The sequence below is a fragment of the Papio anubis genome, chromosome 1, assembly GCF_008728515.1.
Source record: "Papio anubis isolate 15944 chromosome 1, Panubis1.0, whole genome shotgun sequence".
Lineage (NCBI taxonomy): Eukaryota > Metazoa > Chordata > Mammalia > Primates > Cercopithecidae > Papio > Papio anubis.
This window is the reverse complement of record NC_044976.1, coordinates 186,931,245-186,947,483: the sequence shown is the minus strand read 5'-3', so window position 1 is coordinate 186,947,483 and position 16,239 is coordinate 186,931,245. Positions and strand designations below refer to the sequence as shown.

Below are 16,239 nucleotides of genomic sequence, written 5' to 3'. Positions count from 1 at the left end.
CCCAAAGTGCTGGGATTACAGACATTAGCCACCATGCCCAGGCCATTTTAGAATATTTCTTGTAGCTAAATTTTTTACTTGTATAAAATAATAATTTTCATTTTAAACATAATAGAAGGATATGAGTGAATTATACTTAAGAAAGTTAAAATTAATAGCACTATTAAATACATTAACAAGAGAAGGTTGTGACATCAGCAATATTATATATAACAGAGGTGGACAAACTGTAGCCTGTTTCTGTAAATTAAGTTTTCTTGGAACACAGCCAGACTCATTTGTTTAGGTATCACTCATGGCAGGTTTTGTGTAATAATGACAGAGTTGAATCTTTGCAACCTAGACTATATGACCCACAAGGCCTAAAATATATACTGCCTGGACCTTTACAGGAAAAGTTTGCCAACGCCTACTCTGGAGTCTGTATTTTTCTCCTAACTTTGAGTTGGGCATGTTCCCTTAGAATGCCAGAAATTTAGCAAACACATCTGAATTTTTTTTCATAAATGGTGCCCTTGTCTAACATGGTTTTCCTCAAATCCCTGCAGGTACCAACCAAGAAGCTGAAGAAATATGAGAAAGAATATCAGACAATGCGAGAGAGTCAGCTGCAACAGGAAGACCCAATGGATAGATACAAGGTATGAGAAATATGTTGCACCTATCAACGTACCTTCTTTTTTATTTTAAATGAGACTGAGTCTTGCTGTGTTGCCCAGGCTGATCTTGAACACCTGGCCTCAAGCAATCCTCCCACTTCAGTCTCCTAAGTAACTGGGATTACAAGCACGAGCCACCATTCCCAGTAAAGTACCTTTTTTTTTTTCTTTTTTTTTTTACTTAAAGCAGCAGTTGTGGCAAGTTCAATTCCCTCTGTTCCTCCTCGATTGATTTAGACACTCTCTGATCATGCTAACTGTCCAGGTATGTTTTCATTTCAGGAGACTCCCAAATAGCCAACCATAATATTTCTTTTCTTTCAGTTTGTATATTTGTAGGTAACTCCAGCTGTTGCATTTATACTGGGAATCTTCATAAGAAGCTGAGAGAAAGAGAGGGGAAAAAGAAAGTGGCTTTCTACTTTCAAAAATGAAACAAAAAGGAAAAATGGCAAAGTACTGTTTTAGCTGTGCATGGTCATATCCACAAAGACTTTTAGCAGGTGAACTGTTCCAAGACTGACACAAGGATGTTTCAAACTTGCTCTATCTGTAGCAAATGTTAAAAATACCAACTGACTTGGAAGGAAAAATAAAAATCACAAAGGTATATTGAGCACAGTAATGGTGTTTGTTGCAACATTTATTTCCACAAATGAATTTTGGAACAACAGTGATATTTGACTTATAGTATGAAGTTTCAGAATCAAAATAATTTCATTTTAATATGTTCGTTAATTGTGAATTTCTTCAATGGTAATTAGCAACACTTCCCAGGATGCAATGTTGGGAAACACTTATTTCCAACTTATTTTTTTCCAAGTAAAATGTTGTCTCTCTTCAACATGCTTTAATTTTTCAGACTCATACAGATACATAATAGCTCCTTCTCCCTCCACATCAATACACTAAGATAAAAGAATACTGTATTTTCAGCACCGAGCAGCAGTGCTGAAATGTCCTGCCAATAAATGGACTGTGTGGCATTATTAATTAAATCACCCACATTGGGATGACTTCCACTTTTGTAACTAGAGTTATCTTTATGTGGTCAGAGCTGGACATACGCAGCATAGTCACACAGAATATCTTATCTCTGTTGCTGAATTGAGTAACATGGGATGTGTACAGAGGAACATGGTAGGAGTATGTAGATTTTGTAGTCAGACAGACCTGAACTCAAATCTTGCTCATTTTTTTAGAGCACAGGATTTGGACTCCATATTGAGGGTTTTAATCCCTATGCCACCATTCAGCATCTTGGACTAGTTATTGAACCTTCCTTATCTGTAAAAGATACAGTGTATCTGCTTCCTTGGTGGATTATTACAAGGATGAGGGATGCTGTATGTTAAGGACTTAGCTCATAGTTGCATTCAATAAATGGCTGTTATTTTATGAAACCTACTACTACAAATTATGCAATTATTACTAGAATAATGCCAACTTATGTGGGTCTTCCCCTCTAGTCCCTTATTGATTGTTCTCATTTCTCTCAAGTATTGCCAACTAATAATCTCCCCTTGCTTATAGAAGTGGTTCAAGATCTGATGATAAAATCCCACATACTTCTATAGCAGGTAACTATTAACAGATAAGGTGTTTACAGATAATGTTTGAAGCTAATTTTCACCACCAACATCCCCTCAATAAAACCAACTTTTAATGTAAATCACATGGCATGCTGCTTTAGAAAGGCTGGAAGGTAGTAATTATAAACTATTATTAAGCATCCAAAATGAAGCTCTCCTTTTGCTAACATCATTCTGATTTTCTTATTACTACCATTGTTGTGAATAAATTCTGTGAAGAATGCTTTAAAATAAGAGAGAAATGGAAGACCAAATTTGTACATTTAAAATCAGGCTGGAATTGAACTTGTTATTGTGTCTTAAATCATTTTTTGTGCCAAAGCAGGTATGTATACATTAATAGTAAGATGTACATTATTTTTAAATTACTTATAACATGTAAGATTATCAGTGTGCATAGTTTTATTGAGAGATCAAAGTAGGATTAAACTTTTTGTTTTGAAAGCAGGCATTACTTTTTAAGTTCAAGTATTGTTGCTTCTTATTTGCACTTATCTGATACCCTCTATCGCTATTTCTTTTAGATTATTGTGGTAACTTGTCAGTACATTCATCTAATGTCTCTATACTCTTTTAATAATGTCTAGGCATTTGTCCTGGTAATACACTTGGCAAATTTATAGTTCTTAGATTATAATTACACCTTCAAGGTGGCAGTCAACAATATAAGTTTCTAACCATCAACATATTTGGTTTTTAAGATGATCAATATGTAGTTTAAGAAGCCATATTATAATTATCTTAATTAAAGTAGTAAAGTTAGAAAATACCATTTACATCTTCTAAATTTAATCCTGTGAAGAATAAGATCTCTGTCCTGGGAATGAGCACTTTATAATTCATAGATCTTGGACTGGGAACCCAGTTAGTGTAAACTCTTAAAGACTGACTTGGGAACATCTTTGAGGGCATTGAGTGAGAACTTGCACCAGTTCAGTGACAACCCCTCCTCAACATTAGAATCTATATTGCTTGAAAAGTCATTTCCACACCCTAGCTTGCCATATGACAAGAGAGTTAGGAAGGTTGTGGGAATTTATTTATTTATTTATTTATTTATTTATTTATTTTATTTTTTTTTTTTGAGACGGAGTCTCGCTCTGTCGCCCAGGCTGGACTGCAGTGGCACCATCTCGGCTCACTGCAAGCTCCGCCTCCCGGGTTCACGCCATTCTCCTGCCTCAGCCTCCCGAGTAGCTGGGACTACAGGCGCCCGCCACCAGGCCTGGCTAATTTTTTGTATTTTTAGTAGAGACAGGGTTTCACCGTGTTAGCCAGGATGGTCTCGATCTCCTGACCTCGTGATCCGCCTGCCTCGGCCTCCCAAAGTGCTGGGATTACAGGCGTGAGCCACCACGCCCGGCCCGGGAATTTATTTTTTAAAGCCCACATATGTTATATAATAAGATATTTTAAGAGGTATTTCAGTTCAATGCTATTTCTCTTAGACATGGTGGCATACGTAAAAGGGCTATCACAGGGAACCTGGAGGTGGGATTAAAGATCCAACAATGTAGATGTAGCTCTCAACAGTCATATTTCTTGCTATATCTATGTAAACATGTGTTTGATGTCTATTTTTATGACATATGTAAATATCTTCATGCTCAGGTTATATCGCTATAGTCACCTTTATTCAACACTTAAATCTCAACCACAAAGAAAGAGATGAAATAATGTTAGTATAAATTTAAATTTTAAAACTCCACATATCATGAAAATCTTCTGGAATTAGGAAGTAGTGATGATTGCACAACTTTGTGAATATACTAAAATCATTACATTGCACATTTTAAAAACATGACTTTTATGGCATGTGAATTACATCTCCAAAAAAAAAGCAGAATATTCCAGGAGGATTGTCATTTAGGCTACCCTTTTCCTTTCATGAACCCTAAGTCACACCAGAGGTACTTGTTTAGAAGCTTTGCAGGAGGGAGAGCTTCCTGTTGAAATTAGAGCTAATTAGTGACTATTGATCTTATATGTGTTCATATTTGTAGAATAAAAGCCAACACAGTGGGTGGTACATTAGTTTTTAGTGAAGCCCATTAATTTCCAGATAGAACATATGTTGTACATTGTATGTATACACACAGATATAAACATATATACGTAGGTCATACACACATATACATGCACTGCCTGTGCTACCTGGGCTTGGCATCAGTTTATATTTTAAACTCAGTGAACACCATAATGACTGCTTTATAGCCTTTATTCTTTCTGTTTCTCTTCATGACTAGATTCCAGGAGACAGAAAGGAAACTTTTTTGGAAGAACAATGTAGAATATTTATTTCAAATCTCTTTTATCTTCCTTCTTAACTTGAACCTGACCAGATTTGTGTAAAATTCTTTATCTACTCTAATATTTTGGTTTGTAAATTTAGTGATTGATTTCTAATAAGCTGAAATTAGGATAAAGATTTGGCTGTAGAAATAAGCATGTTTTCATTTTTATACAGGTTCCCCAGAAAACACACATTCATCAATATGTGTAGCTGTTTTTAGTGTATTTTAGAAACTAGTAACTAAGCCCTTAACAAGCAAAGTTACCAATTTCAGAAATTAAAATTTTTTTTTTTTTTTTGAGATGGAGTCTTGCTCTGTCGCCCAGGTTGGAGTGCAGTGGCTCAATCTTGGCTCACTGCAAGCTCCACCTCCTGGGTTCATGCCATTCTTCTGCCTGAGCCTCCCCTGTGCTGGGACTACAGGCGCCCACCACCGCACCCGGCTAATTTTTTGTATTTTTAGTAGAGACGGGGTTTCACCGTGTTAGCCAGGATAGTCTCGATCTCCTGACCTTGTGATCCGCCCGTCTCGGGGTCCCAAAGTGCTGGGATTACAGGCGTGAGCCACCGCGCCCGGCCTTAAAATATTTTCTATCTTAAAGAGATGAATCGTTTCTATTGTGAGGAAAGTTTTCTAGTGGTGGTATCAGTTGATGGTACTTTTTGGAGATCTGTAGCCTTCATCTACCTTTGGAGAATGATATGCTTTTCTGGTTTAATTAAAGAACTATTTGCACAAATGTGAACTAAGCCTTAAAAAACACAGCTAATTGACTGGGCATGGTGGCTCTCGCCTGTAATGCCAGCACTTTGGGAGGCTGAGGTGGGTGGATCACTTGAGGTCAGGAGTTCCAGACCAGCCTGGCCAATACAGTGAAACCCCACTTCTACTAAAAAATACAAAAATTAGCTGAGTGTGCTGGCAAGCACCGGTAGTCCCAGCTACTCGAGAGGCTGAGGCATGAGAATCGCTTGAGCCTGGGAGGGGGAGGTTGCAGTGAGCCAAGATCATGCCACTGCACTCCAGCGTGGGCAACAGAGCCAGACTGTGTCTCAAAAAAAAAAAAAAAAAATGGCTGGGCGCGGTGGCTCACGCCTGTAATCCCAGCACTTTGGGAGGCGGAGGCAGGCAGATCACGAGGTCAGGAGATCGAGACCATCCTGGCTAACACGGTGAAACCCCATTTCTACTTAAAAAAAAAAAAAAAAATTAGCCGGGCATGGTGGCTGGCACCTGTAGTCCCAGCTACTTGGGAAGCTGAGGCAGGAGAATGGCGTGAACCCGAGAGGCGGAGCTTACATTGAGCCGAGATCATGCCACTGCACTCCAGCCTGGGCGACAGAGTGAGACTCCATCTCAAAAATGAATAAATACACACACACACACACACACACACACAGAGCTAATTAATTAAATTCGGTGAATCTCCCAAAGCATAATAAAGGTTACCTGTTCTAGATGGAAAAATACTAAAAGAATCTGGAATGCTTACACTGTCTTGGGTTTGGGACACAGATAGTATTATGAATACATAATTTCTAATTGAAGTGTCTTATCCATGTTCAGTACATTAAATTTAGAATGTTTAACCTCGTTCTTGAGATTAAACATAGTAATTTTTAAAATCAAAATGTAATTTAAACAAAGGAAATGATTATGTTTCCACAGTTTTTTCTTGCACATACTAGGTTTTGTAGAGCAGTTGCTCCTACATGTAATTTAAAATTAAGCTATTATGCATAGTGAAAATAATACAAATGAAATATTTGAAATAAAGCTTAATTGTACTTTTTTGCCATCCTTACATGTCTAATGCAATAATTTAGAGCAATTATCACATTTCTTTTAAACTTGACAAATGAAGAAAAGTTTAAATTAGGATACATTTCTAACCTATAAAAACGAGGGAGTAGACTTTTTTTAAAAACTGTTGGGCCCTTTTTGGTGTTGGACCCTTTCTTACTCAGGGGAGTCAAGATAAGTGAATCCATCTTTGAAAATTATTTTTCTGGCTGGACACGTTGGCTTACACCTGTAATCCCAGCAGTTTGGGAGGCCGAGGCGGGTGGATCACTTGAGGTCAGGAGTTCGAGACCAACCTGGCCAACATGGTAAAAACCCTTTCTCTACTAAAAATACAAAAATTAGCCGGGTGTGGTGGCACACACCTGTAGTCTTAGCTACTCAGTAGGCTGAGGCGGGGTAATCTCTTGAACCTGGGAGGCGGAGGTTGCAGTGAGCTGAGATCGCACCACTGCACTCCAGCCTGGGTGACAGAGCAAGACTACATCTAAAAAAAAAAACATGTTTTTCTGCCAGAGCAAATAAACACATTTTATTATTTTTTCACATCACAGAGACTGTGTTGGCTTTTGGAAATATTATGTTATGAAATAATGTGCTTTTAAGGAATAGTAATAGACATGAGGTTGGTTTCTATATGCCTATGATAACTTAATGATAAACTTCAGAAGGCTTCCACTTTCTCTTTGAGCTTGGATAACCCAGAGAGTTCATTGTTGTAGGATGGTGAAGATGCAAAACTAAATCCTTTTGGCTTCTCAAGCAATATAGCTAATCAGGAGTGGGCGATTTCTAACAATGCTGGTCTTTTGAGTCCCTTATACTTAACCCTTGGGGGAAGAATATGCATTCAGCACACTAAGAATTTCTAGTATGTTTATTGATGATCGTCAGAGTTTTCAAGAAACTTTCATTAATTTTTAGAAAGTTTTCTTTTCCGTTTAAGTATTACTGAGAAAATTACCTGACACTAATATGTTTCTATATCATCTAGAATGCATTTGCTTTTTGAAAATTTGATTTGTGTACTAGAGTGGAGCAGGGATCTGCAAACTGTGGTTTATAGGCCAAATCTGGCTCATTGCCAGTTTTTGTAAACCAAGTTTTATTGGAATACAGCCACACCTATTTATTTATTTATTATGTGTGGCTGGTTTCGTATGACACTGGTAGAGTTGAGAAATTTCAGCATAGACCATGCGATTTGCAAAGTCTAATATATTTACTGTCTGGCAATTTACACCAGAAGTTTGCTGACCCCTGTGCAAGAGTATAATCTAAGATAGTTTTTTAAGTGCTAAAAGAAATGCAGTCTGTTTGGCCAGCTGTCATTTATTACTGACAAGATTTTGTTTTTAGTTTGACATTTAAAAATTTGAAATTTTCCACTACAAAGATAAAATTGGATGTGATGAGTAAAGTAAAAAGCTTCAAATATCCATATTTTCTTTCTCAGATCTTCATTTAAGGACAACATAGATATTTAAACATTTTATCTGTAGGCATTTGAAAACTTGAATATGATAGCTGTCAACTCTTTTAAAAGAGGTATCCAAAAGAAAATATGTGAGCGTTGAGTGTGTTGTTGCTAATAAATTTGCACTGAGTCTTTTAGGAAAACATTTTCTCCTGACCCTTAAAAGGCTTTAAAACCATGTGCCAAGAATTCATCATAGCAGCAGACAACACCCAAAATATTGAGCTAGGGTTTATAAAGCCACCTCCCTCCTCATCATTTTTTTCCTTTAAAGCTTAGTTTCTTTACTTTTAATTACCAGTTCACATTTCTCTGGTTTCTCATCTTGGAATAAATGACATTCACAATCCCTTGAACTGCTTCACCTGGACTTCAGCCCCCAGGTACACATGAGATCCAGGATCCATTTTTCTTTTGCATTACCCTGCCCAGCAATTTCATTCTTTTGTCTGAAGATGAACTATTTTGCAAGATTTCTGACCTTGTCATATAAGGAAGTTCCTTCCACCCAGCTTTAACAACACAGTATCAACACCTCACACCGTAGTTCCTTAATAGTTCCACATACAGCATTTTAGTCGTTCATGCAAACTGTAAACAGCAGTGTGGAGAGGGAGGAGTTTGAGGATATGAGTCTTCCTGAGTTGAGACTTGCCCACTGGCTGCCTCAAGTATACTTTGTTCCATTGAATGTTTGCAGTCACAGAGAGAACTTAGAGTTATATGACACTCGAAGGAAAAGCAAAAGAGCATTAAGAAGTGTCTGTTTTTGTTATTGCCATTTCATAAATATTTTAGTAGGTGTTCAATTTCATTGGATATTCTTTTTTTTTTTTAATTGTCTTTGTACCTATGATTGAAAACGGTAGTTGGTCTATGACTTTTGAGGAGGTAAGTTTCTTTTTTTAATCTATGTATGTCTGTAACATCGGTGTCTGTCTCTTTGAAAAATGCAGTATCCTCCTCCCAAAAGTTACTAACCAAACTTTCCCAGCTGTACATCTCCTATCCATAAGGGGTGAAACTATGAGGACAGTTGTTATCTGCTTTTTGTTCAAATGGTGTCAGTTGTGTGAGATGGGGAGGATATGTTTCAGACAGTGTGATGTGAATGTTAAGAGTTATGTAAGCAGTGTCTCCTGTAATCTTTTCTGAAAGGCAAGAGGGAACCAGTTTGCCTGTTTTGTTTACAGGCTTTGAGCAGTCAGCACATCTGCTTGTGCAAACTTAGAGCATGTGAATTTCTCTGGGCTGACTGAGGTTATTGGGGCTGACTTTAAGTCTGTCTCCCATGGGCAACCCTTGTTAACATTTCAAAATGAACCAAGCAGGGTTATTACCTTTCCCAAGACCATCAAAACCAAACTCTCTTCTCCATTCTAGAATACAGGCAAACTTTTTCTGGAATGGGTCAGTATTGAAAACAGTTTTGGCTCCTTGAGAAGAACTGTAAAAGACAGCCAAGTAATATAAGCTCTGTTTAGCCCTCAGTAGGTAAGTGTGGGCAAGTTCTTTGTAGAAAATCTCCATCTCAGTAGCAGGGTCTCACTGTAGTGCTCAGTAGCACTCACCCTGGGTTCATACTTTGGAGGATGATACTGCATTTTTGGCCCCGTAGCTTGCTTTCCCACTTGTCTGTGAGTGCAGAGCAGGAGTCTGACACTTCCCACTGTGCTGCTTGCTTTGCAGACACTAAATTGAAGCTTCTTGCTAAAGCAAAAGCAAGTAGGCGTGCCCTCTAGGCTATTTTGCTTTGCAGGGACCGAGACTCTCAGTTTCTCCCAAATCTTTTCCCACCCTTGCCCTTGCCCCTTTAAGTGTGTGTCTGTAAGAAAGGGTTTCAGTTGCAACAGTCATTGTAATGAGAAGTTACTAGTCAGAATTTCAGCTGAACTCACAGCCCTTTCTTATATAACAGATAATCCATCAGACATTAATCTCTAATCAACAGTGAAGTAGCTACCTGGTATGATTTCTAAATACTTGAACAAAGTACTTTTCCACGAACATCCTATGACTTTACCTGGAGGTTACTTTAACTCAATTCTAAGCATATAATTGTAACCTGAAAAACTGGTAGTGGCAACATTTTCACTTGTGCCAAATGGATGTAATGTACATAATAGTCGAGGGAGGTTTTTGTACTTTGGGGTTATACAAGTACAATTTCAATAGCAATAGGACACTTAACTCGGGAATAGCTATTAAAGTAGTCTTATCTTAGTTTCTTGAAAAGATTTATCAAGAAATGAGAAAAATCTCTTCCCTGGCTAAGCAGCTGCATTGTGAAATATGTCATGTTGAAATTGTGCTGGTATTGTTACTCTTTCCTGACTAGAAGGAAATTTATTGAAAAAGCTTCTCAAATCTTTTTTTTTAATCTAAGTTTCCTGTAAGTATATAAGTTTTTTTTTTTTTTTTCCATGAAAAGGAGTAATAGATATATCAGAAATAAAGGCTAACTCTCCAGCCCCTGCTAGAAATTGTGTTACTTAGGCAAAGATTGAAAGATTTCATTGTAGAAGCTCTGGCTTTTTAGAAATCTGTTTTTTAGTCTCTACATTTATTATGCTTCTGTGGGAGGGTAGAACTTCTGTAGATTGAGGGAACTGACAGAATCTGATGAGTACAAGTTGCCTCTACAAGAGCATACACAGTCTTCTCAGGAACATCTGGGGAAAGAGTTCCTAGCAAGGCACCACTTCTTAGGAGTTACATTATATCTTGGTCAAAAAGGAGGATCTAATATGGTTTTGTGTAGAATATGACCTTCTAACAGAAGTGGACTTAAAATTTTTTTTTTCTCATTTTGGCATCTTATCCCTTCCAATGGAATTAAAATTCTGAATTTTTTTTTCCTTAATAAAACTATTTTTTAAATCCTATTACAAATATATATTCATTGTAGAAAACTTGAAAACATTTTTAAAAGGAAAAGGACAACAGTAAAGAAAATTCACTACCTACAGTTAATATTTATTGTTTATATTGTTATAATGAGATTCTCCAGTTATTTATTGGGGTTTTTTCCCCCCCCTACAAGGCAGTGTAAGCATTTCCTGTTATTATATATTTCTTTCTTTCTTTCTTTCTTTCTTTCTTTCTTTTTTTTTTTTAGATAGGTTCTCACTCTGTCACCCAGGCTAGAGTGCAGTGGCATGATCACAGTTCACTACAGCCTTGACTCCCTGGGTTCAAGTGATCCTCCAACCTCAGCCTCCCCAGTAGCTGGGATCATGTGTGCACACCACACCACCCAGCTAATTTTTTTTTTTTTAGATGGAGTCTCACTCACTCTGTCATCCAGGCTGAAGTGCAGTGGTGCAATTTTGGCTCACTGCGAGCTCTGTCTTTCAGGTTCAAGCAGTTCTCCTGCTTCAGCCTCCTGAGTAGCTGGGATTACGATGTGTATCACCATACCTGCGTAATTTTTGTATTTTGTTTTAGTAGAGATGAGATTTCACCATGTTGGCAAGGCTGGTCTTGAACTGACCTCAAGTGGTCCGCCCACCTCAGCCACCCAAAGTGCTGGGATTACAGGCATGAGCCACTGCGCCCAGCTGTACCCAGCTAATTAAAAAAATTTGTTTTGTAGAGATGGGGTATTGCCATGTTGCCGAGGCTGGTCTTGAACTCCTGGGCTCAAGCAATCCTCCAGTCTCAGGCTCCCAAAGTGTTGGGATTACAGGCACGAGCCACTGCATCCAGCCTTCTCCAGTATTTTAACACTGAGTCGAATTCTATTGTGAATTTATTTGAAGTATGAAAGTGATTTGGGATTGTTTTTATCTTTTTTAGTAGATATGTTTTTCAATAATGTTTTAATATTCTCCAACTTTTCTAATTTTTTTCCAAAAAAAAAAGACAGAAATGGGCCCTGGTGGCTGGTTAATCAAGGTGCAATGTTTCTTAGCCCTTCTTTTAAAAAACAGGAAAAAGAAAGAAATTGTCTTCTCTTTCAATATAGCAAACACCAGGTTGTTATATAGAAGATAAAATTAACTTCACATTGCCTGGTATGCTATGATAAACTATCTTCCAAAACATATATTTGTCTTCTAGTTTTGTGTCACTGCTTTGTCAAAGGTTTTTGACCAAAAAAAAAAGGTTTTTGCCACCTTTGCAGAAAACACTGTTAGGAGAGTAAATCTGAAAAACAGGAAGGTCTCGTGACATTAGTCTTTCCTGTCAGCTGTCTTTTGAATCTCCTATAACTGTTAACAGTAGCAAAGAAAGTAATTTTGATACTTTGGAATGGAAGACATGAAATAACTATTCTGAAAATAGTTGTGAACATACCAAGTTCACAGTGTTTAGTTAAGGAAAGACCTTGCTTCATAAGAATTAGTGACTGGGTTTTTTTGTTTTTTGTTTTTTTTTTTTCATTTGTTTGTTTTTGTTTTTTTATCATGTAACTTTGTTTCAGATTTTTCAAAGTTGGGGGGCAGAAATCCTCAGTAATTTATTTTACCTGGAATGTTTTACTCTGAAGTTTTTTTAAAAACAACAAAACTAGATATGACTATTGCTGTCACCCAAAAATAGGTGTTCAGAAAAGTAAATATATTCTTACTCAAAGAATAAAAATGTCGACTGTTAGCAAAGTCATGAACCCATGTGTCATGATTCTTGATTTAATGCTCTTAAATATACTCAATATGAACCTGTCTTAGAAAAACAATTTGAAGAAATGTCTAGTGGTTTTCCCCTGTTTCATTCCTACTGTGTCTTGTGGTTTCTCTTGAGGTCAAGGGTGAAACTACCGTGCATGTTTGAAATAAAGAATTGCTTGTGTCTGTGTTCTAGATCTATGTAAAAACCTCACAGGATTGGGGGGGTATGTTCAGAAAGTTTGCTCTTTGTGGCACATGTTTTATAATGAAGTTCCATCTTGAGAGTTTAAGGGACAAGTTTCACCGGGTAGAGAACCGCATCTGCATTGCTAGCTAAACTCACTGTTGTTTCCCATACAGCAATCCTGCCTTCCTGTGCCACTTGCGCCTTCTCCTTTTTACACCTTTGAAAGTTCACTTTGTTGCTTGTTTTTCCTCACTAGTTCTATTCATTTCTGTATGTCCAGACACTAATGCCCACCTCCGGCTGTTGTTCTTTTTCTGCAGAGGGAGAACCGAAGATTACAGGAGGCCAGCATGAGGTTGGAACAAGAGAATGATGACCTCGCCCATGAACTAGTAACAAGCAAAATTGCTCTACGGAATGACTTGGATCAGGTAAACTTTAGAAATGAGACTGTGATGACTTCCTCAGGGCAAAGACCAATTTGCCCTCACCGCTGCCCCCACAAGCTTGCTTTGTTCTTGACTTTGTTCTTGATGAATGGAGGAGTGGCAGGGACAGTTTGTGTTAATTGGAGAGAGTGGAAAACACAAGCCTTTGAGAAAAGTTTGGGTCATTTCTAAATAGCATGTGTGACATAACTTTCTTTATACCTCTAAACTCTGTTATGTCTTTGTTGATACCTTTCCTGAACCAATGGCTGTCAGCATAATTATCTGAGAACATCAGTCACCAAGAATATACCTGTACTAATGCCACTCTAACAGTAGGCACCTTACTCTTTGTTCCAGTAAGAATTCTTCTCCAGAATAAATGTGAACTTTTACATGAAGTACCTACATTAAGAGTTGGATTGTTAGATTGATAGGCATCTGAGTGGCTGAGAGCCAGACTGCCCTATTGTGAATGCTGGCACCACCACTTGTGACCCATATGACCCTGGGCAGTTCTTAAGCTGTCTATAGATATAAAAAGGTGTCTATCTCATAGAGATGATATAACAAATAAGTAAAGCACTTCAATAGTATGTGTTCATTAAATGTTAGCTGTTGCTAGGAAGACCTTAAACTATTTAGCATTCCCTTGTTCTTTCCAACTAAGCTGACAGTCTTAGGACCTCCTGTTTTTTCTTGCTAGCATTTTCAGAAATAATTGGCAATATGGAAGCAGTCTTGTGCAGATTTAAAATTACCACTCTATTTTCTGATTTCTACAAAGTAAATATTCCCAACAGACAGTGGAGGGTCAGAAAAACTGACTCGCAGACTGTTGAGTCTGTAAAAGAGTCATTACCTGTGGTGTAAGTTTGCATTGACAATATTAAAAAATACAAATTCATTCATAACATAAATCTGCTTAAATGTTTAAAATTAAAGGACAGCTGAAAATGGCCCCTGCCACAATTCCTGTTTTCCCATATAGATAGCCAATTTTGTGGCTCAAAAGTTCTAACCATAGTAAAGTTGGAGATAAGACCCATGTTCAGGAAAACAGTGCTGTATCTGGGAGAGGAGGACACTGAGAGAACTGGCACTAAAAGGAGTTTGAAAACAAAAACAAAAACAAGAACTGTGTTGCTTGGGACACGATATGGAAGGTAGAAAAAGCAGCCCAGAGAATGCTTTTTTAAAAAGTTGTGGCCCTGTTAACTACAAACCTGCTTTAGCCCGCCCATTTGGAAGCTGTGAGAAGTGATATAAGAAATATGTGACTAGGAGAGTCAGAACCAAAGAAGGTAGCAGGATCTCCATTCAGTCAGGGTAAATTCAGCCTTACCTCAGTGGTCGTATTTTTGTATTCAAGACTGCTGAGATAAATCAGTGCTATAATGAAAGTCTTGGTTCTATGTTAACTTTCCAAATGGGCTTGATTCTACCATTTTGAATCTTTTATCCATTAATAATTTTCTTACGATGGCTGACTAAATGAAACAATTTTTAAACAGTTGGATTCAGTGAGGATGCAGTGAAATGAGCTAAGGAGAATTTCAAAGTTGTTTGGGAAATGTAGTTGGTAATATGTGTTAAGACTTTAAAAGGTTTAAGCAATAATAAAATTAAATTTTACTATATACCCACTATATGCCAAGCACTAAATAAAGCAATGTATAAACATCATCTCATTTAATCTCCCTAATGACTCCAGGAAGCAGTTATTATTTTAATCTTCCATTTCATAAATGAGAAAACTATATAGATGAGGAAACTAGAGAGCCTCTGACTTGTAAACCTAAAAAAAAAAAAGATTTGGTAAAAAAATGTATATACAAGGTTGTTTACTGCAGTGTTACTTATAAGAATGGAAAATAGAAATATTATAATATCTATGTTCACTAGTAGGGGAGAGTGACAGTTTGACTGTCTTTCTGGAATAATTTTTTTTTAATGGGAAAATAATGATAAAGTAGTTTTTTAAAAATACTTTTTTTCTGTAAACAATAAACACTTACAATGTTTGCATCTAAATTTCAAGGGCTACTGGCTGGCACTGGGTCATCCTATTGGGAAGGGGACCATAGTATACCTAGATAGGGAAGAAGCCCATAAGGAAGTACATCAAAATGTTACTGCCAGGTATCTCTGGGTGATAAGATTAAATCTGATTTTTATATTCATCTTTATAGTTTTTTTCCCATTTAGAATTTATACAAAGACCTTAAATTACCTAACCACCATAGGTTAAGTAAAAATGAGGATTAGAACTTTTAAAAATCAGAAAAATAATGAACATTATAATATGCATATTATATATGAATATAATACTAAATAATATATATAACTTTAATCCAAAAAAAATTATCTTAAAAATCATTTATTCACCAAGAGAATCCTTTATGTGAGTCAGTCTGGAGTGACTGCCATTATAGGTATTCCTGAAGTAATTGGTTATTGAGTACCGGGGTAACTCATGATGTGAGTGCTAGAACAGCCCCTGAAGAAAAGGTTCCATCAGACCTTCATTCTTCCTCTCCCCTCTTCCCTCCTTGACTCTCCCTCTCTTTTAAGAAAAGTAAATATGACCTGGGCCCTCCCTTTTGGAGCTTTTTATCTAGATGAAAGAATAAAAACACTATTTCATGCATATTTCCTCCTAACTTCTGATTTTGCAGTTTCCTCCTCATTGGGGTTTATTTGCCTACCAAAAAGCTGTCCCTACAGTTGAAGTGACCTGTCCCACCAGTCTTCTAGGAAAGGCCCTAGCCTGAGAGTGGCTTTGCAGGCCTTCACCCAGTTTGCCCAGTACTTTCCCATTCCCAGTTCATGAAAATCAGATCTTTTAACTAAAATAGCAAAACACTGGCAAACTTTAAACAAATATGAAAGCAGATTGTATTTAAGACGATATGTAAGCAAACAAACATGAATTAGGAAATTAGGTACTTTGCAAAAATAAATCATTCCTTACTCTGACCATTTTAGTGCTAATTTTGGGCTTCCTGGACACCAAAGGCTCTTCAGCTTTTGCCTCTGACAGAGCCTTCCTCTCTGAGAACTTGCCCTCTTTCAGATTCCTTAAATAAAGATTTCTCAGTGATAAGAAGTGAAAAAACGTACAACATCTCCATTTCAGTGTCTGCTTACTATCTGCTTTCAAGCCTTTCCTGTCCTTCCCTGTTT

The 16,239-nt window shown here is 37.2% G+C and overlaps 1 protein-coding gene across 21 annotated transcripts in view; it reads left to right on the top strand.

The window, feature by feature from the left end:
• Window positions 1–16,239, top strand: part of RABGAP1L (RAB GTPase activating protein 1 like) — a 786,378-nt gene that overhangs the window by 747,769 nt on the left and 22,370 nt on the right. For 15 of the 21 annotated variants that reach the window (XR_004181472.1, XR_004181455.1, XM_031661559.1 and 12 more), the window contains 2 exons: window positions 549–641; window positions 12,946–13,056. Coding sequence is in view for 18 of the 21 variants with exons in the window: in XM_031661559.1 (XP_031517419.1) it covers window positions 549–641; window positions 12,946–13,056 (204 nt within the window). In the remaining 3 variants the exon portion in view is untranslated. Of the gene's footprint in view, window positions 1–548; window positions 642–983; window positions 1,285–6,833; window positions 8,717–11,149; window positions 12,746–12,945; window positions 13,057–16,239 lie in introns of those variants that run through there. The other 6 variants (XR_004181462.1, XM_021934039.1, XM_031661778.1 and 3 more) reach the window with 4 other exon arrangements.